Consider the following 24,177-nt stretch of genomic DNA (forward strand, 5'->3'; position numbering starts at 1 on the left):
GTTTTATATTATATTTTTTAAATTACATCAACATTATTGTAATAAATGCAAATCATCCTAATCAAACATGTCTTTATTTATCTATTATTTTATATATTTATATTATTCCTTTTTATAATATTTAAATATATATAACATAAGTATAAATAACAATATGTAAAAGTCATGCAAATAGGGTCAAGGAAGTGCATGCACATTATGTCTACAAAGCAATGTTCTTCTTGAAATGTATATTGTGAGTGCAGTATTTTGTGAACTCACCATATGGTGGCAAGCTGTGTTTGCGTGAGGTTTGATGCTGTGAGGGCATTTCTGACCTGGGGACCTTCAAACATACACACTAAAGAGTTAACGCATAACACACATGCAGAGATGCTTACACGCTATCATATGCAAACATTGCCATTCCCTCAGCTTCCTGAGATCTAAAACACACACTCACCTGACAGGTATCCGCTCATCAGCTTGTCCAGGCTGTTGAACTGCTGCCGGTATTTCAGACGGGACGACTGAGGCACCGCCCAATCAGATGCGCTCATTTTGGGGGAGTTACTCGCAAGGGAAGTGGTGGAGGAAGAGTTAGAACTGTGGGAAATTAGAAAAAAAATGCTTTTATCCAAATATTTTTTCTCTAGTAAATAAAATTACTTATTAATACTCTAAATATGACTGTGTATTGCACCTAATTAATACATGTATGACATCCTTGAATGTGCAAACTAATGCTAAATATAGATCATATTGATTATCCGCATCATGCATGTGTTCAGATAATTCCTGACAGTTTTTATTTGTACAGCACTCTTTAATTCAGAAATTGCATTTGCTTGCAGAATTATTTTCAAATGAGCTCCCTTTAGCAGCTGCTCATTAACACTAATATAATCCTTTCATGAACCATGATAAAGAAGACAACAAGTCTCCGGCTCGATGCAAGATCAGCTTTTCCTCCAGTGCTGTGAGATTCTGCTGTGACATCATACTTTTAATAATTGATATGTCTGAGCAAGGTTTGCTGAATCCTTGTTAGGGCCGTAATTACCACTACCGGGACCATTAAAAAAGCGTAATTAAAACTCATAATTATGAGCAATTATTCCAGTATTCCAAGTCACTGCTGTCAGTTTTACGGATTTTTTTATATTCTGAGATAACACTAATAGGATTCAGTTGCCTTCTGCAGTTCGGCATTGGCTGGAATGATAAAAAAAAAAAAAAACAGGATGAGAGGGGGAGAGAGTGTAAGATATGACTAAAATAACATGTAGAGTCAGGTTATGTGATGTGAAACACTTAATATGGGTTTGGTTCATACAGGGATAAAAAAGTACCCCATGTGTAAAATGAAATACTCTGCTGTATCTTTAATGCTGTGGGCCTAATTTTCTGCCAGAGGTCTTGGACATCTTGTTTAGATACATGGCATCATGGATTTGATCAAAAATCAAAACCTGACAACCTCTGCTAGAAATCTTATAATGGGCCATGTTTGGATCTTCCAACAGGACAGTGATCCAAAAACAAACATCAAAATCAAAACAAAAATGGGTCACTGAGCACAAAACCAAGCATCTGCAATGGCCATCCCAGTCCCTGACCTGAACCCTATAGAAAATGAGTGGGCTAAACTGAAGAGGAGAAGCGCCAACATGGATCTGGGAATCTGAAGGATCTGGAGAGATTCTGTATGGAGGAATGGTCTCTGATCTCTTGTCAGGTGTTCTCCAAACTCATCAGGCATTATAGGAGAAGACTCAGAGCTGTTATCTTGGGAAAAGGAGGTTGCAAAAAGTATTTAATAAAAGGGGGCATTAATTGTTCCCAATGTGTTTTGGAGAAAAGCATTTATTTCAAAATGTGATTTTACCCGCACTTTCAATTCTTTTACTTCAATAAAAGGTTAGATTTTTGCATTTTTAAAAAAATTAAATATCCAAAGGATAAACAATGCAGATTTATTTTTTACAGCCATCTTTGGTCATATTTACCAAGGGGGCAAATCATTCTGACCAGCACTGTACGTGACATTGCTTCATTTTATATCACCAGGATAATCATCCCAAATACATTGTGTATATTCAATATATTGCCCAGGCTTAGACCCAAATTCATTTTTAAACAGGCACTGAGCAGGTATTAGTGGGTTTATTACATGCTTCTGTACCACCACATGGAGGTTGGATGACTCTCGGAGGAACTCTAACAAGATCCAATTAAGATACAAGGAGACAGCTGTGCTATTCAAGGACTCTGTCAGCAAACACACTCTTATTTACCGCAAACTTCCAGTACTGGTGAAACAAGCCCAGTTCTAAGAAAAGTCTTTTTTTAGCTCTGAGTGAAACAAACACACTGTTGCATGCAACAGATATTACGCCCAATTCCAATACAAACATGGGTGTTGAACTTTGGGGTTCGCACCTGCTAGAGCCAAGGTCCAAGAGCGAGTGAGATTTACTCAAACCACTGGTGGCTGGGAATGCTGAAAAGGTCAAAGAAGAAAAACAATTTCTTTAAAGCACATTCAAACTTTGAAACTGAGTTGTAGATTATGCAGTTAATCAATGCATAAAGATTTCATAGTAACGGCATAATACTCGTCTGTGCAAAATGCTGCATGTGAATGAATTCAGGATACCTGGTGCTGGTGTGAGGAGAGTTGCATTGCCGTTAGGTAAAGCTGGCACACTGAGAGAGTTGGGCATCTGAGGCAGTGGTCCTGACATCAGGGTGGGCACAGGGACCAAAGGGGTCAGGACAGGGCCTGGGGGGATGGGCATTCGGATGGGCATCACTGACATGGCAGAGAGATTTGGCATGGATCCCATACCTAAAATAAAACAGACAGATTATCTGAGATCATTTTTAGAAGATTTATTGGTACCATATCCTTTACAGATACTGCATATAGAGTATATATCGGACTATACTGTGTAACGGTTCAGGCTTATTTCCACTAGTTCTACATTTCTTTTACTTTTACTGTCATCTAATGCTCACTTCAAGTTATCTTTAAAAACACTAATAATTTAATTACACTGTCAAATGTAATCTGTTGAAAATCTCATGTTGAATATCCATTAGTCATATTGTACGTTCATATCTAACATGTAAAATGATTGATTTTAGATTTTAGCGTTTTATGTTTCATTTATTTAGACATAATAGTAATTTTATTTCAGTGTTATTTTAGTATTATTTACATACGATTGTAGTATTTATTAATATTTTGAATTAGCTTTTATTTTAATATTTTCAGTTTTCATTTTAGTTTAAGTTTCAGTCATTTTGCTATGTGTTTTAGATTTTTTTAGATTTCTACAAAGCTTTCGTTTATTTTATTTCAGTTTTAGTAATTTTAGTACTTCAACCTATTTCAATTAGTTGCCGAGGCAAGCATTTGTAATTTTTATTTAAGGTTTTTAACTTTTTTTTATTTTTTATTTAAATGACCAAAAACACTTTTAATAGTTTTAGTTAACAATAACAATACTGTTTTATTTAGAGTGTTAATATTAACCATTTACACATTTCTGAGATTATATATATGTCTTCATTTCAGCATAATCTTAGTCACAACCTGTAAAAGACTCAACAAACTTAACAACAATGCAAACAAACCTCACCCGACGTTACATAACCAGCTATCAACTCATACCAAAGCGTGATGATGACGTCATAACAGGGGTAGGCGTCTGCTTCATGATGAATGGCAGGTTGGATGGGAGGGGCTGACCCTGCAGCTGCAGTTTAATTAGTTTCATTGCAATGGAGAACTCCAATCTGTCCATCTTCCCATCCTTTCCTATATCCGCCAGTGCCCTGAAAGAAAGGAAGCAGCCATTCTCATCAAAAGTGGCTTACAGAGCACTAATTGCTATTACAATCCCAACGGAGAAACACAGTTGGCGTGTAATGACAGAGCAGCATTATTTTGGGCTCGGATTTTTGTTGTGCTAACATATTTATTTATGAACAAGAGCGTTTTAAAACAAGCAAATGCTATAAACTCAAATCAAACTTTCTGTATCCTGCATCAGTAAATCTACATCCTGTTTGTGGATGGGCGACAGTGTTTACACCAGTAGACTAACCACAGACAGGAAGAGGTTGCTTTTGGGAACTTCCACCCTCCGGAGAGGTATGTGGCTACAAATCACATTGTCCCACACAAATTCAGTGTTCAAATTCAACACTATTATGATAAATCCAGCCCTGCCATAGAAAAGACAACCAGACACATATACATGTGCAGTTTATTTGTATGCACATAGATATACAGTGGAGTCAAAAGTCATACACGACTTTTCAAATATATAAAATTTAATATACCTTTATTGGAAGAGAAATGGGAAGGGCAAGACAGAAGAACCGGATAACGCATGTATGTACATTAAGGGTGTGTGTACGTGCGTGTACTCTTACCAGATGTCTGCCAGGACTGCTGTGGGGAGACCAGACTGCAGGAAGAACTTCCGTGCTTGATCTCCTAAAATGAAGGAAAAAAACATAAAATGATGTGCATTGTATAAGAGCAGAATATGTACCATTCAAAATATTTGTTTTTGTTTTGAAAGTCTTACATATACTCAGCAAAGCTGCATTTATTTGATCGAAACTACAGTAAAAACCGTAAAACTGTGAAATATTACAATTTAAAAGAACTGTTTACTATTTTAATATATTTTAAATGTGATCCTGTGATGGAAAACTGAATTTTAAGCAGGCCTCCAGTCTTCAGGGTTACATGATCTGTCAGAAATCATTTTAATATGCTGATCTGGTGCTCAAGCACTTCTTATTAGTATACGAGTTGAAAACAGTGGTGTTGCTTAATATTTTTGCGGAAATGTTTTTTTCAGGAATCTGTGATGAATAGAAAGTTTAATAGTGCAGTACTTATTTGAAATAGATATTTTTTGGTAAAATTATAAATGGCTCTACTGTCACATTTAATTCATTTAATGTGTCCATGCTAAATTAAAGTACAAATTTCTTTTTAAAAAAAAAGGAAAAAAGAAAAAAGAAAGAAAAAAAATCTTCCTGACACCAAACGTTTCAGTAGTGTATGTATGTGTGTGTGTGGTCTTACCTGACAAATAGCCCAGAGTGGGAGCCAGAGAGTCAAACTGTTTGTCATGTTTTCCCCTTTCTTCTGGAGTTATAGCCCAAATAGTAAAACCACCTGTGAAAATGAGAGGGACAGAGAGAGTGAAAGAGATTTTATATAATTATGTTCTGTCTTCACAAATCTCTTCCTAGATCAGCTGTTGTTTTTCTACTTTCTGGGTCTTGAAGTTCCTGCCAGTTCTCCGCGAGATGTTGTCTGTTGCTTTGACAAGGGCTGTTGGCTTGTGTGATCCAGGCATTAGAAAAGTCTGTCTGGCTGCGGGGAGGGAGTTGAGGGAGGCTGCATATTTTGCACATTTTAATGGAATGACAGCCCCATTAATAATTATTAAGTATTGTTATTGTAAACCATGATGTATTTCAGAGGCAGCAGGTGAAGATCCATCTAAAATGCCAGTGCCCAATAACAACCTGCCTGCCACTTAACATGCTCAAAGTGGGTCAATCTCAACACAGCTTTCACACAGAGTGCTGAAGACGAGCCTTTTATCACCTGCTGGTGTTTTTGGCACTGCTCTTAATAGGTGCAGACAGCACTTGGTTTGAAAAATACAGCTAAAGAGCAGCTCTGACCACATTGTTTGCTTCAAACAGATTTCAAAAACATTGTTTTCATACCTATGCACGTCATACACATGTATATAAACAAAAAAGTGCATATACAGTACTTACTATGTCACGATAATTGCTAATTCAATATTTTTCTATATTATTGAATGGATTGGGAGGGACAAATGTTAACACACCCACTTACAGTATTTATTCTTTCTTTCTCAGTCTCTCTTTCTCTCTGGGGAGGACAAACAGTTCTTTCAGCTCAAGTTTCCTGCATTGTCAGCAGCGCTGAGATTCAGAAAAAGGCCATCATGATTAATTAAGTGCAGGTCTGTGAAATCATGTGATGTCTTTCTTTATGGAAATTTAGCCCATTCACCAAAACATAAAAAAGATTTGACCATTTGAGATAAGCAGCCTTTTCTTCAGGAAAATAGAACAACTTTTTATGACAAAAAAGAAGCAATTAGTCCAACCTTGAACAAAGTAGGTGCACTCAATTACAAAAAAGATACATTTCTAAAGAGGTTAACAGTTCTTTCATATGTTTGATATCACGTTCACTCGCATGACTCCATTCATATCAGTAGTCTAATAAAAGCCGTTTTATTTCATTTTTACATGAAGCGGGTCACCGTGTGACAATGTGTTGATGGTGCACCTTTAAATAAATGTTTTCTGAACAGCTTCAAAAATGGTTTTACATTGTGAAACAGATATATTGTAGGCTGATTGTCTAAAACAATAGCAAAGCAACAGCTTTCCTCCTCTGCAATGTCATCCTATTGTGAAGCACAGGCAGTACAAGGACATTGAGGATGGTTCATTTTCATGTCATTGAGTCTAAAAGCAGAACCAGGGACATATTTACATTTGGGGGGAATTGTTGGGACACAGCTCATGAGGCAGGGACTATAAAAAAATAAAAAATAAAAAATGTCTGAAATAACCTGGCTATATTAGTTTACATCAACATAAAGAATCTGTCAATACTTATTACTAAAACAACTTTTACTTATTTTTACTTTTTACAATATATTTAAAGACAATCAGGTCTCCTAACAATGAAACGTGGCAACGGAGTGTGTCAGTGTGGGAATCAGGGAGTCTGTGTGATGGTGTATTCAGGTGCTCCTTTGGGAGATTTGAATCTCTCCAGGCGACACAGTGAAACATGTAATCAAGCTTTATTACTTATTCAGGCCCATCCAGCTATTAAAGTAAGTGAAAGTGTTTCTCTGTTTTGAAGAAGTATCAGGTTAGCTTTTGTGCTTATTTAGCATTAGCACTTATACAGAAACAACTATGCAAATTTTAGACACCAAATGACACGTATTTAATTTACAGAAGCATAGAAAATGTCCTTGCATCCAAAAATACCAAACATTATAAACAAACAATAGCTGTTTCTCTACAGTGCACTACACTTCCGAGTTAATTACACTGTGAAGAGGCAACTCTTTCCCAAAAGTGCTAATGGGATTAGCCACTAGTTCACACACAAATAAATGAATGAGTAATGAGACAAAATAAGCACCCTAGCACATACACACACAGAACTTATTCCTAAAAATACCCAAAATATCCCTCGATGTGCTGACATTAGCATTTATTTGAGATGATTTAGCTATTTAGCATCAAATATACACCAACCATTACACAAATATGACTGATCTCAGAAACCAACTACAAGTGTTCAAACCTGCAGCCTCAGCTTCCCCACTGTTACCACCACCCTGATGCGGCATTTAACAAATAGACCTGAAAATCCCTCCTGGGATTTTCTTAAAGTGAGAAATTGTAGCTTAAATGGAAATGCTTAAATTTTGCGAAGGCTTGCTTTAAAGTCACATTACAAAACACACCCAGGATATTAAACATACTTTACTCACTTTGCTTGCTCTCTTTCTCTAGCTTATCTTAAGATAAATATTTCATTAAACCATAAGCGAGAGCTGACTTGAACCACAGCAAACTGGTTCTTCAGATTTCATTCACAAACAAGTATGATGGTACAACCAGGTTTTTGGACATTTACATTTCCTGTACGCAATTTTGTTTTATTCTTTTATTCAAAGTGTCTTACAGTGCCTTCAAACTAATTTTATCCACTGTGCCATGGTGCCACCAAAAAACATTTTAAAATTGTTGTTTTATATTGTACATTTTAAAAAGCTGTGATGGAGGCAGATTTAAATCACAGAATTAACCGAAATACATTAGGTAATACAATTTTTTAAGTGTTTTTATGAGCAAGTGTAGCAAATATTCAAAAACCTGTCAAAATCCTACACGGAGTTTAGCAAATATTAGCATATCCCTATTTAAATAGGGAAGCAGTCATTAGTAACTTTCAACTGGGTGTGTTCTATACAAACACAGCTGAATGTGCTGAATCTAAAAAATATTCTGTTTTCAGAAGAACATTTTGATACCGACTTCATCACTAAGACTGTTCACTCTTAGAATATTCTACAACACCAGAACCTCTGATATTTTTCTCATAGTGCAGTTCTGCTAATGTATGCTGTAGTGATTCAGCACACGAGCCAAATGCGTCTGGATTATTCTTTATAACCTCTGCATCCTTTTAAAGGGATTGTTCAGCTAAAATTGAAAATGCTGTCATCATTTACTCGCCCTCATGTTATTCCAAACCCGTATAACATTCTTTTGCAGAACACAAAAGAAGATATTTAGAAGACTGTCTGAGTTGCTTGCTTCAAAATAATAAAACTGGATGTGGACCAGCAGTCAAGCTCCAATAAAAAGACAAAATGCATGATAAACAGATCATGAACGTGGTCCATATGAATATATTCCAAGAGGAGGCAATATGATAGCTTTGTATGAGGAACAGGTTGAAATTTAAGTTATTTAATGTCAAGCCTTAGCAGTCATGGTCACCATTCACTTTAATTGTATGGAAATGAGCAGCGTAGGCATTCTGCTAAACATCTCCTTTTGTGATCCTCAGAAGAAAGTCAAATGGGTTTTAAAATACACATGGGTTAATGGATTTAAAGAAATGGCATGCCCTTGACACAAAAGAGCTGTGTTCTTACCATTCATGACTGCAGGTGGGATGTGAGGGATCCTCTACTCGACCGGCTGGCTAATACTCATCTGGAGAAACAGAGAGAGAGAGTGTGAGGAGGATTTTACATGTAGAAGAGCAACAGAGGACACACTCTGATGGGAAGAGACAGAGGTGATGCAAGAGAGAGAGACTGTGAACAAGTGAAAATAATTAAATGGGAAGAAGGAAACAAGTAGAGCCTAATGAGAATGGAAAAGAGGGCTTTTAAAGATTGGACAAAGGGAGATGCATCTCTTCTCAGCTGCTTTTGAATATTTCGTCCATTGCTTCTATCCATTTTCCTCTTACACTCAACCATGTTGTTTGCCATAACACACGTGCATACAACAATCCCCTGTGCACCATCACGCACTCACACACAAACAGGATATTGATTGTGCCAGAGCGTTTTTGCCTAATGCAAAGCGCTTGAGCGATTGTTCGGTTCTGTCTTCTCTCTAAAGCTCTTTCTGGGAAAGTAGCCCTGCATCTCACAACTGAATCCTATTGGTGCTCCATGGGCAGATTGAACAAACACAAACTCCCAAAACAACTGAGGATCTCTGAGCCCATTTAAACACTTGCTGGAATAATCTAGAAGTCCAGTAAGGGTGAGAGTTACGGTGCCCACGGCTACATTCACACCGCAGCAGATTGTCAGTCCTGTTCAGAATGTTAAATATGGTACCGTTTCTACACAATCTGAGCGATAACCGTGTTTTATAACCAAAATTAGCTGGTATGGGCTGTATAGATTAGAACAGCAATCTGTGTGTTTTGTGGATTATTTTTTGTTAATCATTCACTAATGTTAGGGCTTTCAAAGTCTTCTGGATTGTAAAAAGAGGCCAAAATAGGTGTGTTGTGCATCAGAGAGTGAGACGGATTATATAGGGAAACCGAAAATATTAATAAATCCTGAACTGGAGCATTTTAAGAGATCTGAAAGGATAAAAGGTCCAGGAGTGTGTGAAAATGCCAAACAATTTAGATTTAGTAATTGATCCTTACTGACACAATACAATGTCTTGATATTAACAACAGTTACAATAAATACCATTAAAAAGTATGGGGTTGGTAAGATTTTTTGAATGTTTTTGAATGTTTTCTATTTTAATAGCCTATATTTTAAATGTATTCTTGTGATATCAAAGCTGCATTTTCAGCAGCCATTACTCCAGTTTCACACGATACATTCTTTTCAGGATACTTGATTAACAGAAAGGTCAAAAGAACAGTATTTATTTTAATTAAAAAATCTTATGTAACATGACATAACATTAAAAATATCATACTGACCCCAAACAGCCAGTAACAGTCAATGCCAAACACTGACTGCATGAATGTAGCTTATATCATTTCATGACCTATATTGCATGTATTACATTAAATATTTTTATTTTGCCTAAGCTGAACTGTAAACCTGCTGAACGTAGATTCTTCCTAGTTAAACTGTCACCAGTGTGAGAAAGTTTCATGTGTACAAACACTAAAATAAGATGAGATGTATTTTAGTCAGGGACTTCACAGGCTAATATTTGTTTAAAATAGAGCAGAGGGAAGCCAAGCCCACTGTGAAATGAAATCGCGATATTAAAATGTGACAATATTGTTCGTCAATATGAGGTGAAATCAGCATGAATGAGTAGAGTTTCTGGCAAAACTTTTTACAGGGTTTGCATTATATTGTTCTGTCTTTTACTGCATATGATAATTCCTACTCAGAAAGTAGAACTGAACTAACATTCATTACAAGATAATTATTAAAGTTCTGTCACGATTCCTTGATTCAATTTGAGTGTTCGATTTTTTTAAAGAAATCCTCGAAGTGGCTCATTCTACATACAAGAATCCATGAACTGCATTATTAGATCGTTTTCTAAGGCTGCACGATATAGGAAAACAATTTTAAAATCTTAAAGTCCCCCTAGCCCACAATTTTATCCCTAAAAATCATCTTTGATCACCAAAATTACATATTGAAATTTTTTCCAGTGAAAAAAAAAATTCTTCATGACTTAAAATAGCTTTAATGTAACTCTACACCCTTGCGTCCGCACGTTGACGTGATTGGTTACAAGCACTGATTCGTAAAATGACATGCATAATGCAGTTTGTGGCGTAAGAAACACCGGCGATTTCAAACCGTGTTATAATGAGAAAATACTCAGAAATGGTACTGACTTATGAATTATACATGGTTTAAAAACACCACATAGACATATAAACCACATTAAAAACTTGATTTTCACCACAGGGAATCTCCAAATAAATGACCAATTACTCGATTACCAGAATAATCGCTAGTGGCAGCCCTATATTAGTTAAAGCATAAGTAAAATGCACCTGTATTTTTTTCTTTTTCTGACTTTCAGTCGAATAAAAGATTTTTATCATTGAAGATTTTGTCATTGAAGGTTTCTTAAATATAGTGTTACTTAAAAATATCGCCTTGACTCATTCTCGTGAACCCAATATCATGTATTATCTTGTCTCGTGAGCTACTGTAAGTATATCCTCACACCCCTAATAACATTCTTTTATGGTATTCCCAAATAAATAAAAAAACACTGTCACATCAGAAACACATTTAACATGCAGTTTAACATCATTACTTTAGAGCCATTTTAACATACAAGTCCGAATTCTATAACTTATCTTTCATTATTAAATGGAAATTAAATGTTTTCAAATGGTTTGGCAGTGTTTCAACCGAGCTGCTGGTACGGGGGAGACAGTCGTGGTGCAGTTTGGTTATTATCCTCAGAAGTGAGAGACAAAACATTACATCTTTCAGTAACTGCACCGTTATGCTAGAGTGCATTAGTATACAAATCAGCATCTCTCTGCACATTAGCTGTCAGCAAATATTCCAGCAGCATTAGGAGGTTTTGAATCTACTAATTAGACTTTCCTGCCAGTGACTCAGTAGTGCACGAACCTCCTCCTGCTCATTTGCTTTAATGCATGTAGATCTGTCTGCTGCATTTAAGACAGTAAAATCTGATTATCGATTGGTCGAGAACATGCTATGCACCACAAATTCTCACTTCTGGTGTCCAACAGAGCTCTGGATTTAGTAAAGTATTATTGCTAAAGCTCAGATTACTCATTGAGACAAACAAATTTGAGGACCAGTGTTGTGCAGAATTTGAACTACCTGGTTGCCTTCTAACTCCACCCCCCACCCCTAATCCTAAACCTACCTATACTTGGGGACTCAGCGGGGTAATAATCTGGCAGGGGTCAGAATTCGGCACAACAGCGGAACTAACTTTTACTATACATTCTAATAGAAATTAGTCAACTTAAAACATTCATACATCTACTAAATGAAAAGGTTTACAGGCCCAAATTGCGCAATCAATTCTCATTCCTATACCTTGCAGTGTAAACTTTACATTTACTCTAATAACCCTGTTGGTTAGAAAGGCTGTCAAAGCTAAAGTTTACTCTGCAACAAGCGCTTCGCTTTCACATTGGGAAGACTTTTGCATTTCATGAAATTTTGTCCACTTAGTACAAAAATCATAACTTACAATGCCACAAACAGCTTAGCCAGTCCACACTTACAAAATAGCACTGCATTATTGCATTGTACTGTATGTGTTGTGCTGTTTTTATGGCTCTAACTGGATTATCTATGCTTTTATGCATAAATTACATTTTAGATAGCTCATGATTTCACACCGTTACAATAGTGTACCTATTTGTACCTCTTCAACAGCATGCTGCAATGCAATAACAGCAAATTACTTGAGTCAAAAGTGTCAAACCGACTGAATAAACAGAATAAACAAGGCAAAAACAGAACAGCGCAAAACACATGTCTGATCTACCAATTCTGCTCATTCTTTTGAATTCTCACTCTCTTACTGCCTTAATAACAAGTGATCCGAGTTCAAGTCCCTGCTCGAGGTCATTGCCAAATCATGTTTCCCTCTCTCCTCTCCCATTTGTTTGTCTAAACTTCATTATTCTATCTAATTTAAAATGCTAAAGGAGAGAGGCAACATCAGTTTTGCATTAAGGAATACTGAGGCTTATGTGCTTAGAGCGATTCATGAACAGCACAGTATTCATTTCTGCAGACTACAGAGGTTAACGGTATCATTACAGTGTACAATGAGGGGATCAGATATTTACATTTAATCAATAGCAGACGCTTTTATCCAAAGCTACTAACAAATGAGAGCAACAGAAGCAATCAAGCCAACAATAGGGTAACAATATATGCAAATGCTGTGACTAATCCCAAATTAGTCTAGCACTATACATGTAGCAATTTTTGTTAATTATAATTTTTTTAGATATATAGAATAGTGTTAGTATTAATGGGTCAAGTGTTGGTGAAAAGATGCGTTTTCAGCCGTTTATTGAAAATGGCTAAAGACTCAGCAGCTTAGGTTGAGTTAGGAATTATTATAAAAAACTGACATTGTAATATTTCGTTTTCTACAATATTTATTGTGTTATGAAAACAGTTCACCACATGAATATCTATCTGGAAAGAATTAAGTGAATCTGCATAGAAAATAATAAACAAATTACAAGCATAGAAAAATACAATAGAACAAAGATATGAAATAAACAGTGCTTTAGCCTATGTTTTTCAGGTAAGTCTAACAGTATTCAGGTACAGAAATTGAATGATCAAACGTAAACTAACACTGCTCTTCACTGTATAAATGAAATATAATTAATCTTTGTTAAAACTACAAAATTGATTTTCTTTGTGTTTTGATTAACATTAATGACTCATAATATATGCAGACAGCAGCAGGTATAGGATGAGAATGCGTTGGTATATTAGGCTGCTGTCACTTTAAGAGCTAATGCACTGATCCAATAATGATCTGTTTTCTTTCTCAATTGTTTACATTCACGTAAGCCATAAGCAATTGTGTTCATGAGGATGCTCGGATTTTGACATAATGTTCGAGATAGGCATTTTGACAGAATTTTGCGCTTAATCCATCCAAGCATAAATAGATGAGAAAGAGAACGGAATTTGGTGTTCACGTTTGGTGTTGAAAATGGCGCACAAGTTCCTAATTGAGTTCTCGTTCGCGTCTTTGTGCGCTCAAATGATTTAAATTGCTTGAATGTTTAAACTGACAGGACCTAAAGCACGTGCAAATGATAAACTTTCACTCTATGATGGTTGAACTTTGCAATTAATCCGAGAATCAAGTGCGTTTCGAACCATGAAGCCTGGTCCATACGGATCACGTATCAATACTATCCACTTGACATCACACATCCTGCGATGTGACTATCGATGCTAAAACGATATATCCTGCAGCCCTATTGCTATGATTGCTAGAATTGTATCACTCATTATAAAACATTCATAATTCATAATGCTTCATGGCATACCAAACTTAAAGTACTTTTAAAATTAGCAATAATAAATAATATAATAAAATATTTCATTTTGGTGGCGTATAGATTCCTTCAGACTGTGGAAGTACTTACTAAGTAAAAAAAAAAAAGCTTCTTTGTACTTACAGTAATATGCACTGACACTCTTGAGATTGCCATTTTAGGCAGAAGAGAGGAGAGATGGAGATAATGAGAGTGAAGATGAGACCCAGGGTTCTCGTCCTCCACTAATCTACTGTGTGCAAATAAAGAGTGCATTACGGATCAATAAATGGAGGGTTAATAGACTGATGTGTAGATTAAAGAGCTGAAAGTTGAGGCAGACAGGATCTGTGGTTTGGACTGGGTTCTCACACATTCACACACACTGAAACTAAAAACCTCGTTGCTTTTACCATATAAGAATGCACTTCAATCTTTTACTTTGCCTTTCATATTTCACCTTTTGTCCAAACACCTCACTGTATATATGTGCTTTAAATATATATAATGGATTTCAAGTGGATCTCAATCCTTGAAAACAAACACACACGCATCACTCCGTACTCAAACAAACATTTTTCCTATTCAATTTAACCTCAAATATTTCATTCAGGCTCTAAATGTAACAGATTTTCTTCCAATGAACAATGCAGGAGAATTCAAATTAATATAACTATTTCACTATTCCCTAAGTTAAATATCTTTATGAAACCAGAGAATATGATCAAAAACAGTTTTAATTTAATTTAAAATGCCAACCACTGGGTAACATTTACAGAAAAAAATCCCTGTAATGTATTAGAGAGAGTATAAGAGAGTATATTCCAATATGAACATGATGTTTAAATCTAAAGTGACCATTCAACTTTTTTCCCGTCAAATATACAAAAACCATCCACAGACACAAAGCATGAAACTAAAGGTCAAAGAATCAAAACCCATTTTATTCTCACACAATCATAGAATTCTTAGCTCATACATATGCACATAGCAAACACCTGACATTTGCATGTCATTAGTTGAACAGGGGGCAAATTCTGATTCATTTCTAAATCAGCTTTATATAGCCTAATCCACCACATCATTTGCATAAAGCCACACAGGCAACTAAATGTTGTCTATTCAGTCACATTGTTCACCATATGTGTTTATGGGAACCAGGAAGGGAGTCATATCTATTATTCAATTCAGAAATTCTGCCGCTTCACAAGGAGGATTTGTAAAACAACTTGTGCTCTAGAGAGGCTCGGGATGTGGATGAGAGGTTCAGAGGTGTAATGGACCCAGGATGAATTGCTTATTAAAAACTGCTCTCTAAATTCCATTCTCAATTTCAATTTTCTCATGTAGACTGAACTAGATTGAATATTATATTGTGTCTCTCTCTGTCAAATGCAGCAGAGATGGTGCAAGAGAGAAGAGAGGACTTCGTTCATCAGTGATCTTATAGCACGGCTTGCAGATCCCTGTTTATTAGAGTAACTCTAATACACCTTTCTTCTCGCTTTTCCTGACCACGTACACACTGCAGCTAAATACAGTCACTCTTCTTCTGAATGCTTAATCCCATTCTGTAAGTGACAACCACACTCTATATCCGCATTCCCTCCTAAACAATAAGGTTCAGTCAAATGTTACCATGAGTAATACATGTTTCACACCTTTCTTAACAGCGGTTGTACTAAAAATGGGCCAGGCTCTGGTCACTACTTTGTTCAAAACTGGTCCAAAACACCAAAATATTGCAATCATTGCAATTTTGGGAGTGACTCTCGAATTCCATACACACAGAAGGATAATTTGGAGTGAATCGCCACATTGAGCAATGCAATTTTGCAAAAGTCACTGTGAGTCTCACATTTTTGAGCAGTAAATTTAAGATGGGCAGTTGCAACATTTACACCCACACAAATATGTCTACCCGAAGCTGTGAGAAAACATTACATGGGATTCAGGCTGCACAGATACACAAACGGATCACTATAAAGACAGACAGAGAGACATACAGTAAAGTTAGTAAGAAAAAAATATAGAATATTCCTATAGCTCAAAAAAGTAGAGCATGGCACCAGCACCACCAATATCATGGATTTAATTAATAGGAAGTAACTGATGAAATGTGAATGATACCTTGGGATGTGTATGTGTATATATATATATGTATATATATAAAACAAAGCTAGTTGTTGAACCTGTTTTTCACCCACAGTATTGATTGTTTGAAGTGTAATAATGTCTTAAAACATGCTAAATAAGACACAGTTATAAAATGAGTTAAAATGAACATTTCTTTGTTCTCCACAGGAGTAATGAAGTGAGTATTGAGTCTTACTGATGGGGCTATGCACGGGGTACAAGAAAGCCTTTAATTGTCATTTGTTTTCTGGAATGCTTCCTCATTTGTGTCAATACAGACAATAACACCATTATGCATGTAGTGTGAATGTGTGTTTGTGTATGTGTAAGCAAAGAGTTGGCGTTACATCTGCAAACAGAGTCTGAGCCTTCAAACCATGGAACATGATATACAAGCTCTCCTTTAAACACAAACATGCCATCCCACCCAAAATCCTTCCGTCAAAACCTCACATATAAGAACACACGCATGAAAAACAACAGGTGAGGCTAAATTCTACCAGTGTGAGTTCTTTGTAAAAACCTTGCTCTCTCTTTCATTCTGTCTTTCTCTGTCTGTCCCATCCCTATCAATCTTTTACTTTGTCTCACGCAGTCACATACAAATGCCCTTTGAACTATTAGTGATGGGCACCTGCAGCAACTGGCGAATCAGCATTCAACATGTCACTCTCCTCACACAGCACACGTCTGTTCTGAGTGCGCTTACCCAGCATGCTTTGTGCAGGGAAGGGGAATAAGGGCTCCTCTGTCCACACAGGAAACAAGCATATGAAACATGCCAGCAGAGACCACACTAGCCATTCAGAGAGTACTGAATGATGCTGCAGAGGTGAACGTGAACACTAAAACACCACTACAAATTAAAAGAGAGCGGGAACACTCTATATTATATCTGTATGATTAGCAGACTCACATTCATACAAATAACCACATGCTGGCAAAATAAATAAAAAACAGCATATCCACAGATGAAAAGTGAGTCAGCTAAATGATCCTAATTGAATGAAATATTGAGAGTTAAAAACAAATGGTGTTGTCGATTACCACAGAAAATCATTTAGACTTATATCATTCCTACAGAAGCTGAAGGTAAGAAAAAAATTGTTGACTTAAAGGACAAGTTCGGTATTTTACACTTAAAGCCCTGTTTTCAGATCGTTTCTGATGAAATACAACGGTTAAGATTGAAATTTGGACACATGCTGCTCGCCAGAGAATTTTCGGTTTCTGTGGTAGCAGCCCCCCACCTCCACAATAGTTGCATAGGTGCACTGGAACAATCCTTCCTAAAACGCATTAAACTTTCGTTTACAAAGACGTGAAACTCACCGAGTGGTCAGGGGTGTTCACTGATATGCTCACACAAAAATCGCTGCAAAAGATGCTTTCAAACAGGTTTTATCGTAGTTTTTCATCCAATACAAGTCAATGGAGTTGGACAAAAACTACGATAAAACCTGTTTGAAAGCATCTTTTGCAGCGATTTTTGTGTGAGCATATCAGTGAACACCCCTGACCACTCGGTGAGTTTCACGTCTTTGTAAACGAAAGTTTAATGCGTTTTAGGAAGGATTGTTCCAGTGCACCTATGCAACCACTGTGGAGGTGGGGGGGGGGGGGGGGGTGCTACCACAGAAACCGAAAATTCTCGGGCCAGCAGCATTTGTCCAAATTTCAATCTTAACCATTGTATTTCATCAGAAACTATCTGAAAACAGGGCTTTAAGACTAAAATACCGAACTTGTCCTTTAAGTGGTCTTTTCTGCTGGAAGCTGCAGTGAATTGTACGGATAGGTATGTTTTTGGAGTTTTTCAAAAATGTAAGTATAGCCACATTTTTCCTGTACACATAAAAAATGCTAATCCTCAGTTTTGTTCTTAAAATCTCCATTATCTGCATAGAAAATAGCTGCCGAATAGTGTTACCAAGATGGATGCCTGTTGAAATTAAAGGACTTAAAGGGACTTTGGCTAAACATGAGAGACGCAAGTACTCTACAAGTGCACTTCTGTACACAACTTTTTTATTAATAGTAATACAGGGAGAACTGCAGCACCAGATCTTATAACTCTCACCTTTTTTCACCAACACAAGCAAGTGTTTATAGTTCACAGCATTTTTGTCTGTATAAACAGTAGCACAGAAGATAGGGGCCACGTTCTTGAAAGGGCACGTTCAAGGAGCCGCTTGTCTTCTCTGCTGCACTTCGTTTCACTCAGGTCCACCATCCAAACTTGGGAACGTCTTTTATTAAGTTCAGAGAGACATGTCTATCATTCTTATTCCATGCAGAATCTCTTCTCAGATCTCAACAGAGAAGTTTAGCTTAGAGAAACTTTTCTCTGCCTTTTTACATTTGAAGGTAAACAGGAGCAGCAGAAGTTTTGTAACTCAGTAACTCCATTGATATTCACAGGACGATATTGTTGTGTAGTTTAATGACACACAGCAAGAGAATTTAACTCTCACAGATTTGATTATATTAAACAGTGTTTTGAGGACACAGTCACACACACACACCATTTAATTTTCAGCCTCCCTTTCTTATTCCTTTCTCTCCTCTTTATATCTCAATGGTAAACTCTCTCTCTCTCTCTCACACACACACACACTATTGGTATTTAGGGCAGCCAACATCCTCTAGTAGGAAGCAATCCTCTCTGTGTGTGTGACATTTAAGGCATATTTCTGGGGCACTCCACCCTGTTCCCACTGGGAAATATACGCACACACACACCAGTACTCACACAGAACATGGTGCAAAATTTAGCGAATGAGATGTGAAACTCAAACAGAAAGCATGTCAAGTCAACCATACACTTTTTAGGCAACGAGAAAGATACTTTCTCGTTACTAATACTTTCTATTAAGCACTTTCTATTTATTTACTTCACTCTGTCCACAAATGACATCTCTCAGAGTTGATGTCTAATCATTATCAAGTCAAGCAATTCACAATGTTTAAATTTTCATTAGTGCATTTTGGGATATCCGTATATATATATATATATATATATATATATATATATATATATATATATATATATATATATATATATATATATATATAGGCCTACTCTATAAACAGTTTTAATCGAAATTATTAAACCCCCATTGCAAATCAGGTTTGGCAACATTTACAGACGTTTAGCTGTTTGCAATGAACAAATCAAACAAAAGTAATTGAAATAGCTCAACACAACAAACGTTTCAAGTGGTTTCCCAAAATTCTGAAGTTGCAACTGAACTTCTGCAGTCTCAAAATTAATCAACCCCTTCACAGCAAGCATCTTTTGTACTTAGTAGAACACTCCTTTGTTGTTATGACCTCCTGCAAACGAGATGTATAACCGGACACCAGCTTCTGGCAGCATTTCTGAGGAATCTTAGCCCATTCCTCATGAGCAATGGAGTCCAGTTCATATTCTTGGGTTTCTGTGCTGCAACCGCTTTCTTCAAATCTCACTAGAGATTTTCTATGGGGTTCAAGTCTGGTGACTGATGGCCACAATCTTCCAGAACTTCTTCTGCAACCAAGCCTTGGTGTAATTTGAGGTATGCTTGTGATTATTGTCCTGTTGGAAGTTCCAATGACGCCCAAGCTTCAGCTTCCTCATTGACAGCATGACGTTTTCTCCTAGGATTTCCTGATATTTCAATGAAGATACTTCAAAGACCACCAAGTCTTGCTGCAGGTCTTTTGCAACAGCCGTTGATAGCTTTCTTTTTCTGCCCTGTCCAGGTAATGTAACCACTGTTCCTTTAACTTTGAACTTGCTATCTATGCTTCCAACAGTGTCTCTAGAAACATTTAGTGCCTTCGCTATCTTCTTGTATCCTGTTCCTTGTTTGTGAAGGGTGGTGATATCTTCTCTTAACTTTTTGGACCATTCTTTTGACTTAGCCATATTTCTAACATGCAGTCAAACTTGAAACTCAACAAACCTAGCCAGCTCAGATATTGAAACTCAACAAACCTAGCCAGCTCAGATATTTAATGTGTTCTAGCTCAAGCACACCTTGTGCCACTAATGAAGCCCTTGATTAGTTGCATCAGGTGTGCTTGAGACAACACCTGTTTTGCAGATTTGTGCTGTTATGAGGGATTCTATTCAAACTGCAGAAGTCATTAAAAGTTGCATTTTCAGTTGAATTTGGGGAAACCATTTGAAACATTTGTTGTGTTGAGCTATTGCAATTTCTTTTGTTTGATTTGTTCATTGCAAACAGCTAAAAGTCTGCAAATAAACCTGATTTGCAATGAGGGTTTAACAATTTCGATTACAACTGTATATATAGGCTATACGAACACACTAGTACACACTACCATTCAAACAGTTGGGGTCAGCAAGTTATTTTAATGTTTTTGAAAATAATTATTTTATACTCATGAAGGCTTCATTTATTTGATCAAAAATACTGTAAACCGGTTAAAAATGAACTGCTTTCTAATTTAATTTATTTTATAATGTAATTAATAACTGTGAATGCAAAATTTTCAGCATCATTACTCCAGTCTTCAGTGTCATATAATCCTTCAGAAATTATTCTAATATTCTGAGTTGCTGCTAAAGAAACATTTCTTATTATTATTATCTATGTTGAAAACAGTTGTTTGTGGAAACAAGGATATATTTTTATTTATTTTTATCAGGATCCTTGCTGAATAGAAGTATATTCATTTCTTTCAAATAACAAACAAAAAATCTTGCTGACCCCAAGTGAACAGCAACACACTCCATCCTGTATACATGAATATTACCTCCAGGAAATTATGGCATCTGCACAGATTCTTTAGATAAAGACCTTGCCTCTATAATGATAGAACAATTATGACTTGCAAAAGATTTTAATCTTCCAAAGACATTCGCAATCCACAACTGGCGATCACAACCTGCTGCCATTTTGACGTATTTCAGAGAGGCGAGTTTATCACTGTGCCGATAAGAAAAAAAGAGATGATGGTCAGCATATTTCTCCTGACCACACTCATCCATTCATCACACAGGTTATTTACTACTGCAACTGGCCCATGACCCACATATACTGAGATGCAAGAACCGAAACAGATTGTAGCCTCTGCGCTTTGATTAACAGCGTTAGCCTTGGAGGAAGAGAGTTATGAGAATATATGGCAGTTGGCACACACTACATAACCTACTTCTATAACAGTCTGTGAATCTCAAAAACTTCAAAGGAAATAGCCTGGGTGACGCTTCACATTACAGTGTTCATGTTACAGTATAATTTTATGAGTAAGTTCTGAGTAATATGAACAACAAGATGAAACCAGTGTTGGTTGGGACATGCTTGTTTTATGGGTCATAAGGTGTAACAAAGTTGTGTTTGCCCTCTTAATCCAAAATTAGACAGTTAACATGAACTAACGAAGACAAATATTTCTAGCATGTATTAATCTTAATGTTCATTTCAACATAATACCTTAATTAAAAGTACATCTGTTAATATTTAATGGACCTGAGATAACTAACGAAGATTAATACAGTAACAAATATATTGCTCATTGTTAAAGCATTAACTAATGTTAACTATAATCAGACCTTATTTTAAAATGTTACCTTAAAATCATTGGTATTATCAGGACATTAAAAGGTCAAAACCTGTGGGGGGGGGGTTTTGTTGTTGTTGTTTTTTTTTGGTCAAAACAAAAATTAACCAGCTAAAAATGTTTTAGTGAAATACATTTTAAAATACATAAATTAAATCATGGAGTTATAATTTGAATAGTTTGAATTCAAGATTATGAAGCCTGTAATTTATTACAACGCCTGGCTTGACATCATTTAGGTAAAGTGAGAGTGGGGGTGTTTGGCACATTGGTTTCAGGGTTGGCTGGGGCATGTATAAGAATAATTAACATTGAACACAAACATTGAACTCCAAATACATGCAGAAACACATAAAACATATATAATAAATAATAAAAGGGGAAACCGTTGATTTTTCACTGATTGAACCAAGCTAGTCCTGAATATCTGGATGAGACAAAAATAGTTAAAAAGCATGCAGAAATAAATAAATGAAATGCTAAATTATTTTTAAAACTGTTAAAGCAAGTTTAAAAGATTGTGGAAATGGCTAACTTTATCATAACTAATTAATTTAGTAAAAATGTATAAATCATAAAAAAATGTGTTTTTTTTTTTTTGCGTCACTATTGCAATACTATTTTTAATATTATACAATATTATATTTTATACATTTTCAAACCAACCTCATAACGTGCCAAGCATAATAAGCAATGCAAATTTAATCCTGAATAAAAATTACTTGGTATGTCATCTCTAACAAAAACTCTGCAATAAAACACGTCAGTTGAGTACACGAAAGAGCCAGCTGTTGTCAAAACAAGTGCATTTCCTATATGCACTGAGGCTGGATGGTGAGGGTAGATGTACACAGGTATCCTGGAGGCAGGTGCACTAGTGGGACAGGTGTGTTGCATCTCTGACGACACTTTCAGCGGCCCGCTGGGAAACACTTACAATGATCTAGTTCTTATGTTTCAGATTATTATGCGGCTTAAAACGGATTGAGTTGCTGTACAAGTTCACAACCTGCACAACAAGTTTGTCCGTTATGTGATTGAAATCAATGGCAGCGATTCCGCTCTTTCTCCAACACGTTACGGGCTTTTGTTCTGAAACTGCGCTTTTTCCTTAAACATAAAATGATTAAGCTTTTAAAATTTGCTCATTAATCATAAAATATATTGAAAAGCTATTTTTAAACAATTAACGATAGACGACGACCTTATTGCAAGCATCACAATAGAGTAACCTACAGGGAACCTCAAAATATAAATGCTTACCGTGCATATCGCGAAAGAGAAAGACACAGTGTTATTTTGATTTCATAAAAACAGCGCCAGGGTAACCGGAAATCTCCTTGGATAACGGGCGATGTGTGGTTTTGGTATCCAGGTGAAGGATCGGCTGTACCTGCTCACTGCAGATCGCTGACTGACTGCGGCGTCGGTTCACTATCCACAAGTGATAGGGCTGACGTCACTCACAACAGCAGGATGGGCGGAGCTTCGCGCGCTCGCTCTACATCTTGCACAGATGTGCGCGAGGATTAGCGCGAGCGGCTCCGGATGAGCTCGGACAAAATACCATGTCTCTAAAATAATGGGACAAGTTCACGATGTGGATTATGCATATTCTAGCAGAGAGTTTGAATTGAAATACCACGCCTGGACATTAGAAGTCACTGATATGAAAATCTCTCCACACCTTTGTTGGATGTGGACTGTTAAAATTGGACAGTTGCGAGATGTTCATTGAGGTGTTGTTTCAAAGACTCAATTTTACATTAAAACGCCTATCTGAAAAACATACTAACCCAGCCAGCCTATATTAGTCTGCTGGTCTCCCGGACCTGGTTTTAGTTATGCTGTGGAATAATACAAATGTCCAAAACCATGTAGAATAAATGAGTAATTATGTCCTCTTTCATAGACTTTAATATAAATAACTGGGTCATATTAACAGGTAGCTGTATTTACATAATCTATTTTAAGTCTCAGTTTCTCAATACACACTAGGTGAATCCCATGTAGGAACGAATGACCAGTTTACCGTTTTTAAAACAGCCCCTATCTTTTCTTATGCATAAAAGCTTGGGGTCGGAGAGAATTTTAAATGTTTTTGAAAGAAGTCTCAAAAACATTTAAAGTGTTGTCTTCACAAGAAGTGAAGACAAAGCTGAATTTTCAGCCATCACAGTCTCCTTGAGTTCATTCTTATATGCTGATTTGGTGCTCAAAAAACCTCTTATTATTATCATCAATGTTAAAAATATTTGTTACTTAATATTTTGTGGATTATTTTCTGTATTATTTGATGAATAGAAAGGTCAGAAGAACAGAATTTGTTTGAAATA

At 36.3% G+C, this 24,177-nt stretch overlaps 1 protein-coding gene across 1 annotated transcript in view; it reads right to left on the reverse strand.

Annotated features, from left to right (window-relative positions):
* itsn2a (intersectin 2a) overlaps positions 1 to 23,942 on the reverse strand; it is a 45,433-nt gene extending 21,491 nt beyond the window's left edge. Inside the window, exons 1-9 of the mRNA XM_082146632.1 lie at positions 23,105 to 23,942; positions 8,751 to 8,811; positions 5,093 to 5,185; positions 4,426 to 4,489; positions 3,659 to 3,822; positions 2,639 to 2,830; positions 2,422 to 2,482; positions 443 to 585; positions 262 to 325 (exon numbers count right to left, since the gene is read on the reverse strand). Of these exons, the coding sequence (XP_082002758.1) occupies positions 262 to 325; positions 443 to 585; positions 2,422 to 2,482; positions 2,639 to 2,830; positions 3,659 to 3,822; positions 4,426 to 4,489; positions 5,093 to 5,185; positions 8,751 to 8,757 (788 nt within the window). The 5' untranslated portion in view covers positions 8,758 to 8,811; positions 23,105 to 23,942. The remainder of the gene's footprint in view (positions 1 to 261; positions 326 to 442; positions 586 to 2,421; positions 2,483 to 2,638; positions 2,831 to 3,658; positions 3,823 to 4,425; positions 4,490 to 5,092; positions 5,186 to 8,750; positions 8,812 to 23,104) is intronic.
* Between the last annotated feature and the right edge of the window lie 235 nt (positions 23,943 to 24,177).

The sequence above is a fragment of the Leuciscus leuciscus genome, assembly GCF_965113295.1.
Source record: "Leuciscus leuciscus genome assembly, chromosome: 19".
NCBI lineage: Eukaryota > Metazoa > Chordata > Actinopteri > Cypriniformes > Leuciscidae > Leuciscus > Leuciscus leuciscus.